Genomic DNA, 20,228 nt, shown 5'->3' with positions numbered 1-20,228 from the left:
GAAAAAAAAAAAAAAAAAAAAAAAAAAGAATATATTGGTAAAGGATAAGTTATTAGAAAATGTTACATTGTAAAAATGTGCGTCTCTTTTTTCTTATATCTCCTTATTCCTGCAGAAGAAATCTGGTATCCTTTGAGTTTTCAGTGGAGAAATTTTCAGTGAAAACTCTTACATACCAGAGCAATAATAATCAAGTGGATAAGCCCAGGAAAGAAGCTTTTATTACTAAAGCATTTATATTCAAACAGTGAATTGAATTATGCCAGTCATAATGCCATTTTAAACTATTAATTTAAAAGTAAAAATAACTATTTCAAACAGTTTTACAAGTATGTCCAAGTTTATCAGCTTATTTGGGATAAGAACATTTTGCTTTCACTATTAAAAGTTAACTATTAGTTAAGTTAACATGATATATATATATATATATCTTTCAAAAATCGTGAAAAAAATTTTCAAGAAGAAAAATAGCTTCAAAAAAAAGGTGTCAATTTTCAATGTTACCACCACTCCTCATAAGAAGACATAATTTAGATTCAAAGCCTGAAAAGAAGTTAAAATTTTAAGGAAGATTTCCAAGGGGTGATATTATTCATTGCACACATTCAGAAGACTAGGAGATAATTAAAACAAAATGTTTCTGTAACTAGACATGCAATTTAACTGGAACGTAATATCTGAAAGTTGAATCTCAATCTTAGTGTTTTTATTTTTCCCTTGGCACTTATTCTTTGCTTACCTATCTTATATCAGTGATGAGGCTCAGAGGTTGAGCTAGGAAAATGTTGCTAAGGCTCTTTTTTATTTTGTTATCTCTATGCTGAGGCTTTGTAAGTTGAAAGCTTTCTATAAACATAACTATTTCACCAGAACAGGTACTAACTCAGATTCTTTAGTATAGTTATTTCTCCAATTTACTTTTGTGGCATCTGGTATTATCTTATGCCCTCAAAGAATTAACAGTACAACTCAGGTGGGAGCACGTATACACCTGTTGGGGATAAAAATACCCCCCACACCCAAGTTATATCATCTCTTTAAATACCTTAGAATGAAGTGGGATTTTAGGTTTCCTTTATATTTAATGTTTATTTGAGCAACTCTTTATGCCAGTGTTTTGTGGACTGATTGTCATCTACATGTTGACTGTTTCCTTAGAGCATTTAAGGTATTTGATGTAGTTACTCAAGGGCATGAAGTGTGTGGATGAGTCACTTCGATGCCTTCGTAGGTGGTGGGAATGCAACCAGTGTATTTCTGTACAGTATGAACCGTCAGAATGTTAGTGTATGATAATAGTGGATGTTCATAGTAATAATTGTGTCATCAAGAACACGTTAATGTGTGTTATTCTCTCTGAGGATGTGCTCTTTAAGGAGGCAGGGAAACATTTTAGAAGCAGCTGGATTCAGATTTTTTCTCTTAAACACAGTTGTCTTTCAACTACCTGGAAAACTCTTAATTTACTAAACAACTCAGGAGACTTTGTGATGGCTTGGATTTTATTTTACTGAGAAATAATTAGACCAAGATTTGTCCATATTTAAATTAACTTAATGTGGAGACTGGTATCTGGAGGAGCTGATTTTTCACAAATTGATATCTAATAACTGTGGGCCAGAGCTACAAAAATAAATGTGGGAAATAATATTAGAGGGGACATTAGTATATTTGTGAAATTAATTTTTAAAAATAGAATGTATGAGGAAATAATAGGAATTAATTGATAGAAAATGTGTACTATTCTGATAAATATGGAATACAATGGCAAATTAAAATAAAGTGTACTTGAGCAGTTCATGCTTCATAATTTGAGGTCTTGAATAATTATTAGTGAATAGTACCTTAAGATTATAAAAGCAAAACATCTTGAGAGAAATATATAATTATTAATGAATGAATGGAGGAGAAAAATTCTAGTATGTTCATTAAGCAGTTTAGTTAGAACAGACATCAGTTAAAAGATAATCACGTGTTAATGCTGAAATCATTGCTGGTTATTACTTGGAAGTGTGTTATATATATTATTTTTTTTAGATTGGATCCTGAAAATTTAGTTTGTGTTTCTGTTTGATTGTTTGGCACACATTTCTATTTCCCTCTCTCTAGTAACTACCTGGATGTAACTTGTAGAAACTGATTAATTCCTATACAATGGAGAAAAACCTTTGGGCGGTTGGGAGTGGGATTTGGGGTGGGAGTAGATTGAATAGCAGAGACGGTAGCTTTCCCCATGCCAGATTGCAGAAGGAGCCGTGCAGGGCTTGGGGAGAGCTGTGAGTAATCCATTGTGACAATTCTGTAGGTCTGAGATGTATGGAGAATTCATAGCCGGAATCATGTATAACTTGCTGGCTCAGTGCCTGACGTTTTTTTGGCAGGGGGAACAGAGTGCATCAGATTAGTGCCAAAAAAAAGAAAATATTAAAGGAAGGGGCCTAAAATAGGTTTTCTCCCTCTGTGTTTAGAGCATTCATTCCTGGGAGGTGAGAACCATATACAGCATATTGCTTTTAACTCTCAAAGTTTCACTTAGTTGTAATTTAAAATATATGAATAATGACAATGGTAGGGTTTATATACAGAGAGTGATGATAATTCATTTTGTTTGAGCCAAAATACATTTTTTTAGTTAAATTTTAAGAGACACTGTTCTAGATGATGGTGATGTGTATTTTAAAAGAAAATGTGTGAAAATAGGTTACCTTAACTCAGAATCAAATAGGCTACACTTAAATGAGTCTTTTTATCAGGTTCTAAGTGTGTTTTAAATGAATTTGTAGAATGTATGCCTTCATCACATTATTTGTTGAACACGTACAAAGTGACAGCCTCTTTTTTAAGAGCTGAGGATATATACTGGTAAACAAAACAGAGCCCCTGCTTGCAGAGAGATTACAGTCTAGTAAGAGATTTCAGTCAGAGAAACCAGGAAGTATACAGACACGGAGGCCTGAGCAAGCTTGTATTTGGGGGATAGAGTGAGGGAGCAAAGGGGAAAGTGGAAGGAAATGAGATGAGAGAGCAAGGCAGAGGCTGGGTCATTTCGGGCCTTATGGACTAGGAAAGGAGTTTGGACTTCAAGTGTCATAGGAAGTCATTGTAGGGTTTTGAGAAGGAGGGTATGTGATCTGAATTATATATAAAAAAATCTATACATAATTTTAAAAAGTCACTCTGGTGTGGTGAAGAAGCAGTAACAGAGGCAAACAGAGGCAGCAGTGATACCAGATGTTGCAGTAATCCAGGTGAGAGATGATGACGGCTTGGACCAAGGTGCTAAAAGTGGAGGTGGTGAGACAAGGTCTGATTGAGAATGTTTTTTCAGGTAGATCTGATAGCACTTGCTGATAGAGGGTGTGAGAGAAACCTGGGTGATTGATTCTTAGGATTTCGGCCTAAACAGGTTAGTGAATGGTAGATTACTGGTTTGCTGAGGTGTATGAATATTTCTGCCAAATTAATTCTAAACCTTTACCTCTTAAATGAGAAATGATTATATCAATAATGTCTTAAGTACGTGAAATTAAAAAGAAATCATCACAGAAACTTTTTTTTTTTAATAGGCGGAGTATGTCCAGCTTGTCACTGAACTTCGAATGACAAGAGCCATTCAGCCTCAGATTAATGCTTTTTTACAGGGCTTTCATATGTTCATTCCACCTTCCCTCATACAACTTTTTGATGAATATGAATTGGTAAGGAAAAACATCAGTTCTTTTTTTAAAATTATTATTTATTTTTGGCTGTGTTGGGTCTCCGTTGCTGTGCGCCTCTAGTTGGGGCGAGTGGGGGCTACTCTTTGTTGTGGTGCTCGGGCTTCTTATTGCGGTGGCTTCTCTTGTTACGGAGTGTGGACTCTAGGCCCGTAGGCTTCAGTAGTTGTGGCACACAGGCTTAGTTGCTCCGCGGCATGTGGGATCTTCCCGGACCAGGGCTTGAACCCGTGTCCCCTGCATTGGCAGGCGGATTCTTAACCATTGCACTACCAGGGAAGTCCCAAACATCAGTTCTTTTGTTGTTATGCAACACAACACAAAACTCCAATGGATGTAGTTTAGAAATAATTTTGGAGCACAGTGATGAATGGAATAATGTAGAAGACATTATGGTTTAATGTTGATTTTTAGGGAGGTATAAGATTTGTGATTGTGCTTCTCTTAAGGTTAATAACCAGATTAGCAATTTCTTAATGTGGAATGGAGTGAGCTGGTGATAAAGAAAAATGTAATGTATTTCCAAAGTGTTCTACATGGGAGATGTTGAAGGCCAATCTTCCCAAAAGCAATATTCACATTATTTCTAAATTTTTTGTTTGGCTGTATGAGGTAAAGGATACTGATAGTAACTTCGTGTACCTTTTATTTTTTCCAAAAAGAAAAATTGACTGAGGGATTTTCTTGTATTTCTGTTATCTTCTCCAGCTTCTTATTTCATCATGTATATAATTTTATAATTTTCCATTTTAACCATGTATGGAGTCCACTGTCTTTGCTGGCCCCTAGTCTCTAATGAATGTTTTGTTTTGCTTCTTTAATTTGCTTGCCCTTTACTGTGATCTAACAGGATTTCTGATTTTATATGAATTATGTCTGCATTTTCCCCCATTTCCTTTTTTCTCTTTTATTTTTGGTAATAAATTATTTGTAAGCTCTTTGAGTTGTCTAACTCCTTAATAAAACCACACAATATTTTAAATAGAGTATGGCTGCTTTCTTAGTTTGGAATAATAAATTTTAGATTTGGAATAAAAAAAATTTATAATTTGGAATAATAAATTTTAGATCAGTGGAAAAGTGTCCTTTGGCTTTTATTCTGTCTCATAAAATGAGTTTCACCCTATGCCTTTCATTTTAATATATGAATAAGTACATTGGTGTGTACCATACATTGGTGTGTACCGTACATTGGTGTGTACCGGTTAATTTTACATATACCAGTATTTTCAATTTATCACTCATAGTATGTCTTAGTATAGTAGTGGACAAAATTTGCTAAATAATGTTGAAGTCCATGGTGACTTAGTTTCACTAAATGTCAGTTTTGAGGTTTTTTTGTTGTGTTTTTACGGTTAAGATGAATGGTTTTATTTAGCATAGACTTGTCTAGTTTTTGTATAACCATAAAAGTTACTATTTTTAGTATTTAAAAATGGAGGAGTACTTATGAATTGTTAAGCAGAAAATTACATTATTTTCTGGACCTATGTATAAAAAACAAATAACTGACAAAAACTTTGCTTCATAATTTACTGATACTGAGTTTAATGAAACTTTTTATTGAACTACAATATACATGAGAAAAGTACATACATCGTAAATGTATAGCTTGATGAATTTTCACAAACTGTATACACCCATGAAACAGCACCCAGATCAAGAAACTGAGAAATCCTAACACCCCAGATCCCTCTCATGTCCTCTTCCAGTCACTCTGACCCCTCATGGGTATCCACTCTCCTGGCTTCTAATAATACAGACTAGGTTACCTGCTTTTGAACTTAATGTAAATGGAATAATCACCTAGAATATATCTGACTTCCTTAGCACAGCTTTTTGTTTGTGAGAATCATATGTATTATTGCAAGCAGTTGTAATGTGTTCATTTTCATTGCTCTGTAGTACTTCATTGTGTTAATATACTTTTTTTTTTTTTGTCTTTTCTACTCTTGATGGACATTTGGTGGGTAGTTTTCAGTTTCAGGCTATTGTGTAGATTATATATCTTGGAGTGGAATTGCTGGGATTTAAGGGGTGCATTTATTCCATTAGGGTAGATACTAGCAAGTAGTTTTCCAAAGTAGTATGTCAGTTTACACTCCCACCAACAGGTTATGAGAGTTCTGGGTATTCTGCATCCTAAACAGCATTGGATATTTTTGTCTTTTTTATTTTTACCATTCAGGTGGAATAGTAGTGGTACTTCCTGGTGATTTTAATTTGTATTTCCCTGGTATTGAGTGTGGGATTGAGTGTGTTTTACATGTTTATTGGCCATTTGTATACTCTGTTTTTGAAGTGTTTATTCAAGTAATTTGTCCATTTTTCTGTTGTGTTTTCTGTGTTTTTTAAAACACCGATTTGTAGGAATCTTTATATATTCTTTATAGGAGTCTTTGTTAGATATATGTATTATGAAGATCTTCTCCTACTCTGGTGTCTTTTAACCAATAAAAGTTTTTAGTTTTAACGCAGTTCAGTTTATCACTTGTTTTTTCTCTTCCCTTTTTTTTTTTAAATGAATGGAGCTTTTTGTGTCCTGTTTAAGAAACTTTCTTATTCCAAGGTCATGAAAGTGTTTTCCTGTATTTTCTTCTGAAAACTTTATTCCTTTGTCTTTTACATTTAGGTTTGCTACTGTTAAGTTTTTAATTGTGGTTCTTACATTAGAAGTTAGTTCAGGATTCCTAGTCTGTCTTCTACTCTGGCTTTACTAAGTTGAGCTGATTCAGATGGTGGGATTGTTTTGGAAGAGCAGTGTTGTTGGCATGACACTTAACTTATGCAGTGATGATAATTATTAGTATTAAACACTTAGTATTTGCCAGGTACTTCATGTGTATTAACTTTTAAAACCTTCACATCAGACCCTGAGGTAACTTATTATTCCCATTTTACAGATGAGAAAAACTAGGCCAAAGAAGGTATGGGACTTGCTCATGTTCACAGAGTATATGTTACAGCCAGACTGAACCCATGGTCTCTGACCATAGCCCAGTCTCTCTTCATCAGTATTGCCTCTCAGTGGCGTGCACTATATAAGTAGGACTTGGTTTTAGAACCTTTGGTGTGACTTTGTGTCTTTCGTAGGAAAGGGCTCTGCTACACTGGGATAGAAAACGTTTTTAAAAAGTTGGTGCAAACATCTAAGCTAGATGTTCATCAGAGTTAAAGGATACTGGTTAGATTCTAGAGTTTTAGTGAAAAGAAGGTATCCAGTAGCATCAGTGTCCTTAACTGGATGTGTATTCGTCCATTTGTGGATAGAACGCAGTCTCAAGTCAAGAGGTGATCATCAGGTTCAAAAATGGTGACAACTGGGCTTCCCTGGTGGCGCAGTGGTTGAGAGTCCACCTGCCGATGCACGGGACACGAGTTCGTGCCCCGGTCCGGGAAGATCCCACATGCCGCAGAGCGGCTGGGCCCGTGAGCCATGGCCGCTGAGCCTGCGCGTCCGGAGCCTGTGCTCCACAACGGGAGAGGCCACAACAGTGAGAGGCCCGCGTACAAAGAAAAAAAAAAAATGGTGGCAACATTTTGTGATTACTGTATCTATAACATTATTACAGTTGAGGGGTTCCTCAAATGTCTGAGGGACTCTCCTGCCATACTGTGTTGCTTATGAGTTTATCCATGGTGGTACCAGGATATTAAAACACTGAGTCATGTAAATTCTAGGTAAGCTAAGAGCTGTGAACACCTGCATGACTCAGTTTCTGACTATTAGTTTATGGGTTATATATGTTGTACCTAATTCCAACAGACCAATTCAGTTATTTTGTCACTTCCCTGGTGGTCCAGTGGTTAAGATTTTTGCCTTCCAATGCAGGGGGTGCAGCTAAGATCCCACATGCCTCAGGGCCAAAAAACCAAAACATAAACAGAAGCAGTATTGTAACAGATTGAACAAAGACTTTAAAAATGGTCCACATCAAAAAAATCTTAAAATAAATAGGGGCTTCCCTGGTGGCACAGTAGTTAAGAGTCTGCCTGCCAATACTAGGGGACACGGGTTCGAGCCCTGGTCTGGGAAAATCCCACATGCTGCGGAGCACCTAGGCCCGCGAGCCACAACTACTGAAGCCCGCGCACCCAGAGCCCGTGTTCCGCAACAAGAGAAGCCACCGCAATGAGAAGCCCGTGCACTGCAATGAAGAATAGCCCCCGCTCGCCACAACTAGATAAAATCTCGCACGTAGCAACAAAGACCCAACACAGCCAAAAACAAATAAATATATAACTTTAAAATATATATATTAAAAAAATAATAAATAAATTATTGATTGGGATTTAAAATCTTTTTGTTATATGCGTATGTACTTTGTATTGTGGACTTCCCATTTCATCTGTTTTCAGTCAGTTTAATAACTTTTTTTGCCCAGGTGTTAAATGGGAATAATAAAGATCTTTTGTCCTCTTCACAAAGTCATAACATATGATGTTCATGAAATGCTTCAGATTTCTTGAGAGAATATCGTCTCACTCATTTTTATTCACAATTATTAACAATGAAAGCATACTTAATATTATTAAAAGCTTATCTTCAGCCTAGAAAGGAAGAGCATTAAACTCATGGGTTGTAAGAAACATGTAACAATCATCCATATTCCTTTTGGCAGATCTGTGTCAGGGTACTGCCAAGGAGCAGAATTTCCCCAGATGGTTCAAATAAAGAAACTTTAGTGAAGGAACTTAAAGAGGCATGGGCAGGTTAAGAAGAAACAAGATATCATTGAGGCATCCAGAGAATAGCAACAGTGGAAAGCCTTATCACCCCTAGAATTGAAGACAAGTGGAGGAATTACTGTGAGGAGCCCGGTGAGAGCCTGAACCACCAGGGGCCACCAGGTGGCAGCTCTAGTTGAGGAGACATAGCTACTGCAAAGATGTACTGAAGCAGGGAGGGAGCAGAAAATACTCTTACCTGCAGACTCCTGCCTGTTTCCCAGTGATGGAGCCCAACCTGAAACCAACAGGCAAGAGAGCCAGTCTGTGCCTCTTGGGGCACAGAATGTGCAAAGGAAGATGGAAAATATATTTGGGGGTGATAAAATGCACCCTACCAGAATGGCTTCATCTAGTTAAAGTATTTTATAATACTATAGCAAGGAGGACTAAAACACACCCTAGATAGGCAGTTCTCAAACTTTTTGGTCTTAGGACCCCTTAAAAGAAAAGAGTTTGTTTATAGTAATTGATACTTAACTGTATTTGAAATTCAAACAGAAATGTAAAATTTTTTATTAATTCACATAAAAATAACAATTCATTACATATTAACATAAATAAAACATTTAAGAAATTAAAACTGCATTTTCCAGAACAAAACAAAAATAGTGGGAGAAGTGGCATTGTTTTACATCTTTGCAAGTTTCTTTAATGTCTGGCTTAATAGGAGAAACTGGGTTCTCATATCTGCTTCTGCTTATAATCTGTTGTGATATGTTGCTTGGTTGAACTATATGGAGAAAATCCAGCCTCAGATACGTTGGAAAAGGGAGAACCTTGCAGGCTCCTTAAATAGATCCCAGAAACACCCAAGAGTTCTGAGACACCACCTTACATTGGCCTTCATACTCTATACTAGGAGCATACTCTATACTAGGCAGGTATATATTATGAGGAATTGCTGTAGGAGAAGTGATTTTGAACCACATGGTATCTATCTCTGCGTTAACAAAGTCTGCTATTCTGGCTTGTCGGTGTTAAGCTTAGGCTAGTTATTACCTCACTTTACTGTGTAAACACATCCAACTGTTAAATACGGGCTGATTCATAGATTTGGACAAGCCTTTTTCATGTTCTCTTTTCTCTTGGGGAACATGATGGTAAATACGTTTGCCATTATTAATTTCATCCTTAGTTATTGGATTGATATTTTGTTTGTTTGATGATCTTCCTGGAAAAAAAAGGATACCAAAAGTCATTAGTAGGAAAATTGCATTTTTTTTTTCACCTTGGAGAAATTTGACTTGAAAGTTGGATTGGAATTATTCCAGAATAGAGTTCTTCAAAGGCCTAAATCTGTTTTGGTTTTTTAAAAATAATAACTATTTTTATTATAATAACTCCTTTTTTTTCTAGTGATTAGGGTTTCTTGATCTTTTCCTTTGCTTAACCCAGATTTATTTAGGTCTTTGTTTTCACTTTCATGCTGAGAGTACAGTATTTTTATAGAATTTAACAAATTCATGAAATATATATAAACCAAAGATAATAATGTTCACAAAATTATTGCACATATAAACTGTTGTGGCATATGTGTTTCTATATAAAGGTAAACTGTTATCTCATGGTTTTTTGTTTTGTTTTTTTTTTTTTTGTGGTACGCGGGCCTGTCACTGCTGTGGCTTCTCCCGCTATGGAGCACAGGCTCCGGATGCGCAGGCCCAGTGGCCATGGCTCACGGGCCCAGCCGCTCCGCGGCATGTCGGATCCTCCCAGGCCAGGGCACAAACCCGTGTCCCCTGCATCGGCAGGCGGACTCTCAACCACTGCACCACCAGGGAAGCCCTATCTCATGTTTTAATTAAATTGTATCAGTGTAGAGACATCTCCACATCTCACAATATTTGAGATTATTAGTATCAAGGGTTCTCTCTCAGGTAGTACTTGTTATTGATGACTTGCAGACACTGTTACAAAAATAAATCAGTTTTACATGGGATTAGTTTCTAATTAAGGCAAATTTACTATTTAAATGTAATCACTTTTTTTTCCCCAGAGAAGATTAATGAAATATTTTGCTTCTTCCCCAAAGGAGCTACTGCTTTCTGGCATGCCAGAAATTGATGTGAGTGATTGGATAAAAAATACTGAATACACAAGTGGCTATGAAAGAGAAGATCCAGTTATTCAGGTAAAGTCTCTCTAGAGCTTAGAATGAAGTTAAGTTTTGCTATTTAATCTTGTAAGCTTTTCAGCACTATTGGATGAAAACCTACATTAATTAACAAAGTAAAGTTTTTCCCTAAATCTTCTCATGGGAATTGCATATGAGCGCTTTGTATGAAATCTTTTCTGATAAATGAGTTTCATGGAATAAAATATGCTTTATGAATATTGCATATTTCTCTGGTACTAAGAAGCCTGCAGTTGCTCTGAAATATGAGCTGAGTTTTTTATTGTTGTTTTTAGTGGTTCTGGGAAGTTGTGGAAGATATTACTCCAGAGGAGAGAGTTCTTCTGTTGCAGTTTGTTACTGGCAGGTAAGAAGTGTTTTTATGATAATGTGGAAAGAATTTAATAGATTCCATTTCTAATGGCTTAGACATAACTCAAAATGAATTATTACTCTGAATTATCAATTTCTTACCTCCTTTTCCATTTTTTTAGATATTAAACAAAGGTTTATTTAGGCATTAAAGTTAAAACATAGTAGTGCTCAATAAATGTTTATTTAAGGTATAAAAGATAAACTGTTCCAGTCAGGACTATCAGCATGTATATTATATTTTATAACTTGGTAGTCTTTTCATTCTGCAGGTAAGTCAATGATAGTAGCCAACATTTGTTGCTGGGACAACATACACACACATGTACACAATACATAATAATACCCATACACAGCAGTTTTTCTCCAATTCTTATCAGACTTTAAAGTCTTAAGTTTTGTGGCCTGAAAAATAATTTGTGATACCACACTTTGAAAAGTCTACTTTTGGAACCAATTAAATATCATAGATATTAGAAAACTAGATGATTTAAACCTCTTTTAACTTACAGTTCTGAAAGATGTAAAAGAAAAGGTCTGATTTTCATTCTTTTTAAAAAAACTAATTTATTTTTTATTTATTCATTTTTGGCTGCATTGGGTCTTCATTGCTGCGCACGGGCTTTCTCTAGTTGCAGTGAGCGGGGGCTACTCTTTGTTGCGGTGCGTGGGCTTCTCATTGTGGTGGCTTCTCTTATTGTGGACCACAGGCTCTAGGCATGTGGGCTCAGTAGTTGCGGCTTGCGGGCTCTAGAGCGCAGGCTCAGTAGATGTGGCACACGGGCCTAGTGGCTCCGCGGCATGTGGGATCTTCCCAGACCAGGGCTCGAACCCGTGTCCCCTGCATTGGCAGGCGGATCCTTAACCACTGCGCCACCAGGGAATTCCTGATTTTCATCCTTGATAAGTTAGAATTTCATCTGTGTCCTTCTATTTATGAAAATATAGTTTAGTCATTCCATTATAAATGTACATGGTTCTTCTAAGAAAGTTGGAACACAGAGAATTAGAAGAAATAGAAAAACCATCACCTGCCAGCAATAAGCACTGTAAATAATTTGATGTATTTATTTTTTTCATACCTGTTTTAAAAACAGAGTGTGAATATATATCTATCATATATATGTAATTTAAAGTCAACTGTTTTATTTTTAAAGTAGTTTATAACCATTATAGAAAATTTTGAAAATGGAGACTATAGATAGAAGAAGATGAAAATGGAGACTATAGATAGAAGAAAATGAAAATCCCATTAAGTAATTACACTATTTAGAGATAACAATATTTGCTGTATTTTCTTAGTTTTTTAGGTATATAATTAGAAAAATATACACTATATACCTATATAATATATACTATGTACCTAATTTCAAAGAATAAAACATGAATTATTCACAGATTATAGACTAAAGATATGAAAGAAAATCTTTTCAGTTTTTTTTTTTTTTGGCTACTTAGTGCCAGAAATACCTAGAGATTTGAGTAATTTAATAAAAAGCGTTAAGGGCTTCCCCGGTGGCGCAGTGGTTGAGAGTCCGCCTGCCGATGCAGGGGGCACAAACCCATGTCCCCTGCATCGACAGGCGGACTCCCAACCACTGTGCCACCAGGGAAGCCCGACAATTCAAATTTTTAAAAAATCACCTTTAATATCAGTCTCTGAATATAATCACTTAACATTTTGGTTATTTTTCCAGAATTTTTCTCACATATATAAATTTTTATTTTTAAAAAACATTGTTCCTATTTTGTAACTTTTGAATTTAGCAATATATTATTAAAAATTGTTTCATTTGTAGATCTAGTTTTTTAAATGGCTGTCTATTCTTCAGTCTGTGGACCTCCCTTAATTGATATAGTCCTTTATTGCTACATTTTCCTGTTTATGAATAATGCTGAATAAGGAATTCTTGTGCTTTATACACTTGCAGCCCAGTTTGATTATTTATAAATATAGGATAAATGTAATATATGTAATATATATATTATATATAGGATAAAAATATAGGATAAATTCTTAGAAGGGAAATTTTTAGATACAAACGTATATAAAATTTTATAACCTTGAGACATTGTTCATTTAACCTTTGGAAAAATATCAGTATTCACCTCAGCCTATTTCTTTTATTCTATCAATGCAGGATGTAATCATTTTTATTTTCATAGTTTCATATACGTATACTTTGTGTGGTGTGGATTTCCTTTCTTTATTTTTTGCACATTATTCTACCATGATTTTCAAAAATTTGGTTTTAAATGTTCTTTATATATAGGGACATTAACTCTGCAAATATCTTTCCCAGTTTATCATTTGCCTTTTAATTATATTAAGTTAAATGTACAGATTTCCCTGTAATTTAGATTATAAATTTAATTTATAAAAATTATATAATGAAAGTGCTAAATTAGGTTGCAAGTTGATTATCAGTACTTTCCTTATGTTTTTTAAAATAAATTCTTCCCTACTCCCAAGATTTTGTGTATATATGTTTATCTACCTTTCTTTCTGTAACTTTTTTGTAGTTTCTGTTTTTACATACCAATTTTTAAGCCATCTGGACTTTATTTTGGTTTATGTTATAAGGCAGGGCTCTTTGATTATTTTTCTAAGCAGTTTATATTTAAACACCATTTAATAAATTATTATATTTTCCTTCATGATTCAGTTGTATGAGTCTTTAAGATGCAGGAAACAATTATTCAAGCTCTTTAGTACTAAAAATGTCTGTTAGATTGCCGCTCTTGTAGAATAAAAAACAAACACTTCGATTAGTAATACACTGTACGTCTCCTGTGTCAATAGTACAGTCGTAGTTAGCAGTGCTGAAAAGAACTGCACTGTTTACTATTTAATTGGTCGAGAAGTGTAGCTGCGAATCCATTTAAACTGAGATGAAGGATGTGGGTAAAGAGTAGAAGCCAAGAGGGAGGAGATATGGGGATATATGTGTATGTATAGCTGATTCACTTTGTTATAAAGCAGAAAGTAACACACAATTGTAAAGCAATTATAAAGAGGTTATAAAAAAAAGAGTAGAAGCCAAGGAAGCTGAGGGGAAACTACGTGGAGCTAAGCTTTACCTTCAGGTTGAAGAATCCACTTTTCAGCACTTAGTCTCCATGGAGTCCTTGTTTTGAATTCAAACTAAGTCTTAAGTTCTTTTATTGTTTTTGTGGTTTTTTTTTTTTTGCGGTAGGCGGGCCTCTCACCACTGTGGCCTCTCCTGTTCCGGAGCACAGGCTCTGGACGCGCAGGCTCAGCGGCCATGGCTCACGGGCCCAGCCGCTCCGTGGCATGTGGGATCCTCCCAGACCGGGGCACGAACCCGTGTCCCCTGCATTGGCAGGCAGACTCTCAACCACTGCGCCACCAGGGAAGCCCTTAAGTTCTTTTAAACCTTAACTTTCCTTTTACACTAGACCCGTTATCAATAGGTATTGCATTTGCCATTCTAGACCTAGAGTGTGTGTTTTGGGTTTTTTTTCCCACTTTTTGGAAAATTCTCTCATGTATATTTAGATTGTAAAATGTCTTTCTCTGTGTCCATAGTATAATTTAAAAGAATCTTACTAAAGAGTCATATGTGTTCCAGTTGTAGAAGCAAGAATCTGTATCAACAGTAACTTTAAAATATTTTATGGTGGTGACAATATTTTGTTTATCTACAAGGCTGTCTTAAATGTCTTACTCTTGTTTCATTATCTCATAAGAATAATGAAAGTCAGACTTGATGATTTGTGTATAAAATAGAAATATTTCGTTTTTATTAACTGTAATTTTACATTGTATACATCAGGTGTCATAATACTCAACCAAAGACCATTTATTTTTCTCACACATGCTTAAGCTTGATGAGCCATAATCTTAGCTAAGATCCACTGGTTATTCACGTGTGGGGCCCAGTCATTGTAGTTTAGAGGAAGAGGAGTAAGGTTTCAGAGATTGTTTGTGAATATCAGTTTACAGAATAATTTCAATTTAGATATGAAAATTGGGGGATCATCTGATTTTTTAAGCTTATTTTTCAAAATTTATTTATATGAAAGACATTAGATTGATCATTCTGTTATTGAAATACTGTGGTATAATTTGTGTAAGAATCAGTGTCAAGGCTCATCTCACCTTGTCCTGGTGAAGTGGAATACTTGTTTTTAAAGTCTGCCTCTGTAGGAAATTGAAAACAGCTTGCCTTTTATTCCTTTTCATTTTTGGTCACCTTTGTTAATTTTTTAGGCAAAGGTAAATATGCAGAAAGTAATGTTTCAGTTTACAGACATATTCAGGTCTTTAGATATTCTCTTTCCCTAAGTAGGAATTGCTCATGTGTTAGTGTTTTGTTAGCAAGATGCAGGCATCCTTTTAACATTCACTTGGATTTCTAAAGTAAGCTTAGGCATTTCATCAATGAAGTGTTTAATAGCAACCAAACTACTTCCCAGCTAGAAAAGAAAAATGCTGGGAAGAGATCTGTTTATATTGGATTGCTTTTTTTTCCCTGTGAATGTAAACATATCATCTGTGATTTCAGACAGAAAATCCTGGTGCATTATTCGACAGGCTTTTTTAGTGTGTGTGGTAAAACATACTTAATATTAAACATTTTAATCATTTTTAAGTGTACAGTTCTGTGTACATCACATATTTGTGCAGCCATCACCACCATTCATCTCCTGAGCTTTTTATCTTTCTCAGTTGAAATTGTACCTATTAAACACTAACTTTCCATTTCCCCTACCCCCCAGCCTCTGGCATCCACCGTTCTACTTTCTGTCTCTATGAATTTTATAATTTTTTTAATAGATTTATTTATTTATTTTTGGCTGTGTTGGGTCTTCGTTGCTGCTCATGGGCTTTCTCTAGTTGGCATTGAGCAGGGGCTACTCTTCGTTGTGGTGCACGTGCTTCTCATTGTGGTGGCTTCTCTTGCTGTGGAGCATGCGCTCTAGGCACACGGGTCTTAGGCTCACGGGCTTCAGTAGTTGTGGCACGTGGGCCCAGTAGTTGTGGCTCGCAGGCTCAGTAGTCTCAGTAGTTATGGTGCACGGGCTTAGTTGCTCCGCGGCATGTGGGATCCTCCCAGACCAGGGCTCAAACCCGGGTCCCCTGCATTGGCAGGTGGATTCTTAACCACTGAGCCACCAGGGAAGTCCCTCTATGAATTTGATTACTTTAGGTCCCTTATGTAAGTGGAATCATACATTATTTGTCTTTTTGTGACTGGCTTATTTCACCTAGCATAATGTCCTCGAGATTCATCCATATTGTAGCATATGTCCTTTTAAAGGCTGAATAGTATTCCATTGTATGTGTTTACCACAGTTTGCTTATCCTTTCATCCATGGACAGTTATTTGGGTTGAGTCCACTATTTGGCTATTGTGAGTAATGCTGCTATGAACATGGATGTACAAATATCTGTTTGAGTCTCTACTTTCTATTCTTTTGGATATTTACTGTAATTCTATGGTTAATTTTTTGAGAAACTGCGATAATGTTTTCCACAGTGGCTGCACAATTTTACATTTCCACCAGCAATCGCATAAGGGTTTCAATTTCTGCATGTCCTTTCCAATACTTGTTATTTTCTAGTGATCTTTTGTTTTAATAGTTATCTTAATGCCTATGAGGTGGTTATCTCAATGAGGTTTTGATTTGCATTTCCCTAATGACAAGTGATGTTGATTGAGCATCTTTTCGAATGCTTATAAGCCATCTGTGTATCTTCTTTGGAGAAATGTCTATTTGAGTCCTGTCCCTATTTTTTTTTTTTTTTTTTAAATATTTATTTTATTTATTTATTTTTGGCTGCATTGGGTCTTTGTTGCTGTGCGCGGGCTTTCACTAGTTGCGGTGAGTGGGGGCTACTCTTCGTTGTGGTGCGCGGGCTTCTCACTGCGGTGGCTTCTCTTGTTGCGGAGCATGAGCTCTAGGCCCCCGGGCTTCAGTAGTTGCAGCGCACGGGCTCAGCAGCTGTGGCTCGCGGGCTCTAGAGCTCAAGCTCAGTAGTTGTGGCGCACGGGCTCAGCTGCTCCGCGGCATGTGGGATCTTCCCGGACCAGGGCTCGAACCCGCGTGCCCTGCATTGGCAGGCGGATTCTGAACCACTGCGCCACCAGGGAAGCCCCCCTATTTTTTAAATTTTAAAAATTGTCCCTATTTTTTGTTGTTGTTAAGTTGTAGGAGATCTATATATTTTCTTGATATTAATTCCTTGTCATATTTATGATTTCAAAATATTTTCTCCTGTGGCTCACATTTTCACTCAGTTCATGGTGTCCTTTGGCACACAAGTTTTTACTTTTGATGATGTCTAATTTATTTTTCTTTTGTTGCCTGTGCTTTTGGTGTCATACCCAAGAAATCATTACCAAATCCAGTGTCATGAAGTTTTTCCCCTGTATTTTCTTCTAAGAATTTTATAGTTTTAGCTCTTCATTTAGGTCTTTGATTCATTTTGAGTTAACTTTTTGTATATGGCGTTAGGTAAGGGTCCAACTTCATTTTTTTTTAGTGGATATCCAGTTTTCCCAACACAATTTGTTGAAAAGACTGTCCTTTTTCCATTGGAGATTCTTAGCACTCTTGTCAAAAATCATTTGGCCATATATTTAAGGGTTTATTTTGAGGTTCTCTATTCCATTGGTCTGTGTATCTGTCTTTATGCCAGTGCCACACTGTTTTGATGACTGCAGTTTTGTAGTTTAAGTTTGGAAATTAGGAACTGTGAGACTTCTGAGTTTGTTCACCTTCCTGTGGTCTCACTATGTTAGGGGACATTTAAAAAGAATACAACCAATGTTGTAAATCTCTGGAAAGAGAAGTGTAAATAATTTTCTAGTTTTCCCACCGTGTAAAACAATACAAAACAAAAACCCTTTGACTCTAGATATTTTTCACAGACAGGGAAATCATTTGGATAATATGTAAGAGCCTCTATTGCTTGAATTAATCAAGTAAGCCATTTATTTATTCAGCAAATATTTAATGAACATCTACTAGATACTAGTCATTTTGCTAATTCGAAATATACCTGTTACCAAGATTTTCCTTGCATGATCATGACTTACTAAGATATGAACTCTTAGTTCCAGGGTCCCACATGGTGGATTTGCTAATATCATGGGTGGAAGTGGATTGCAGAACTTTACAATTGCTGCTGTGCCATATACTCCAAATCTTCTACCGACTTCAAGCACATGGTATGTTAAATTGGTTTATTTAAATGCATTGCAAATTGTTCTGATTAATTTTGAATGATCAAGGTCTAACTACTGTATTGCTGCATTAAGAGGAAAATCTCAACAGTGATCTCTATTCAACATTTTGTAATCACTGATAAATAAGTAGCTAGATAGTTTTTTGCCTTCCCCTTTTTTGGTAGGGAAAATGTTTGAGGAAACTACCTACCTATGCTCTAATTGAATATGTATAGTTCAAGTATCACTAAAGTTACACTGTCATAAGTATCACTGAGTTACACCATCATTTCAAACTAAATTGCCCTATTGCTTATTTATTTTAGGCGGAAGGGAACTTATTTTCTTCTACATTTGCATGCTAAAGGAAACTGCAATGCAGCAGGGTTTTTTTTTTTTTTTTCGTTTTTAAATACTACTTCAGGGTTTTCCAATTTGATTGCAAATTTAAGAGGGTGGTTTTACGTTAATTTTGAGTAGTGTTTTCACTGCTAGACAAAACAATAAAAAATTTCAGAGATTTCTTAGTTAATAGTGGTATGTTTTTCTTTTAAAGCATCAACATGCTCAAGTTACCTGAATACCCAAGTAAAGAAATACTCAAGGACAGGCTTCTTGTGGCACTACATTGTGGCAGCTATGGTTACACAATGGCATAATGAAGTCTGGAAAATTCATCTGACTGCTGAAGCGCAATGCAGAGTCGCAGAAGTAATTTAGGAAACCGTCAACAGAAAAGCAGCCTAAATGCAGCCCACGGGCAGGGCTGATGTTTAAAATTCATAAAGGGTCAGGTTTTCTTTCTTCCCCCTCTCTTTTCCCTTTTATGTTTTCTCAGTTTGTGATACAATTAGAAAATATAAATCACAGTAGTCTTCATTTAAAAAATGCTAATTGAAAATAGTAGAAACTGTCCTTTTTCATATTTCTTTAATCTTATCCAAGAGTGTGTTAGGGCAGAATCTTATTCTACATTCCATGTCTGCTATGTTACTGTTCTGTTAAAAAGGTGTTGTCTCCTTTATTTTTCTATATAGTAAATTAATTAGGACATCCAGCTTGGTATGTCCTATTGCATGTAAAGTGCCGTTTATATTTTGGAAAACTATTGTATAGAATGGATTAATTTACATTGTGTATAAAGCCACAAATATGTATTTTCCCATATTGAATCTATATTGCAGTGATGTTTTCTAGCCTTTCAGTATTTTAATATGTAAAGTTTAGACTGATGTGACTAATAAACAGCTGATGAAATGACATGTAATTTATATATTAAAGCTTATGCTATATTGTATGAATTATTTGCATCTTCCAGTGGTCAGTTTTTCACATACATATATTGTCTCAAAGTTTTTCTTATGCCTTAATTTATATTTTAGATAAAATTAAAATACGATATTTTACTGGGTTTCTTTTCGTTACTATTGTTTTATCTGTGAGCTCTAATGATACATTTGAAAATGTAATCTGATGTGCAGATTACAATTTAAGTTTGTAATTTTTCCGTAAACTTTCTTTTTATTATTAGAATGTTGAGTTCAAGTAATGTATACGTAATACAAAGCAGTGGGTTTAATTTTAGGGTGTCTTTTTTTTTTTTTTTTCTTTTTGGCGGTGCGCGGGCCTCTCACTGCCGTGGCCTTTCCCGCTGCGGAGCACAGGCTCTGGACGCGCAGGCCCAGGGCTATGGCTCACGGGCCCAGCCGCTCTGCGGCATGTGGGATCTTCCTGGATTGGGGCACGAACCTGTGTCCCCTGCATCGGCAGGCGGACTCTCAACCATTGCGCCACCAGGGAGGGAAGCCCCTAGGGTGTCTTGGAAAAGACACAGTTGAGTAGTTACAGCATACCTTTTAGGGGAAGTAGGAACACTCAGACATTTAAAAATACTAACGGGAATTTGTAATGTTTAGGACCTTGCCTTTGGAAACTAAAAATAGATTATCCAGTGGCATCATTATTGGTAAAATGACTCTTATACGCATATTTTCTGATATGAGCAGCCACTGTATTTGTCACTGACAAATGTAGACAATGTATATATGTCAATATAGGCAAATATGTATTGTATATACATGTATTTAGGCATATATGTTG

The 20,228-nt window shown here is 35.9% G+C and overlaps 1 protein-coding gene across 4 annotated transcripts in view; it reads left to right on the top strand.

Moving 5' to 3' along the window:
* HACE1 (HECT domain and ankyrin repeat containing E3 ubiquitin protein ligase 1) overlaps positions 1–19,438 on the top strand; it is an 89,009-nt gene extending 69,571 nt beyond the window's left edge. For 3 of the 4 annotated variants that reach the window (XM_024755854.1, XM_024755849.1, XM_024755870.1), the window contains 5 exons: positions 3,567–3,698; positions 10,480–10,578; positions 10,857–10,927; positions 18,018–18,131; positions 18,685–19,438. In XM_024755854.1, coding sequence (XP_024611622.1) covers positions 3,567–3,698; positions 10,480–10,578; positions 10,857–10,927; positions 18,018–18,131; positions 18,685–18,787 — 519 coding nt within the window. In that variant the 3' untranslated portion in view covers positions 18,788–19,438. The remainder of the gene's footprint in view (positions 1–3,566; positions 3,699–10,479; positions 10,579–10,856; positions 10,928–18,017; positions 18,132–18,684) is intronic. The other variant, XM_024755861.1, reaches the window with a different exon arrangement.
* The last annotated feature ends 790 nt before the right edge of the window (positions 19,439–20,228 follow it).

This window comes from Neophocaena asiaeorientalis, unplaced genomic scaffold (genome assembly GCF_003031525.2).
Source record: "Neophocaena asiaeorientalis asiaeorientalis breed wild unplaced genomic scaffold, Neophocaena_asiaeorientalis_V1.1 scaffold105, whole genome shotgun sequence".
Taxonomy (NCBI): domain Eukaryota; kingdom Metazoa; phylum Chordata; class Mammalia; order Artiodactyla; family Phocoenidae; genus Neophocaena; species Neophocaena asiaeorientalis.
The sequence above is the reverse complement of the archived record's forward strand: the minus strand, read 5'-3'. Positions and strand labels throughout refer to the sequence as shown.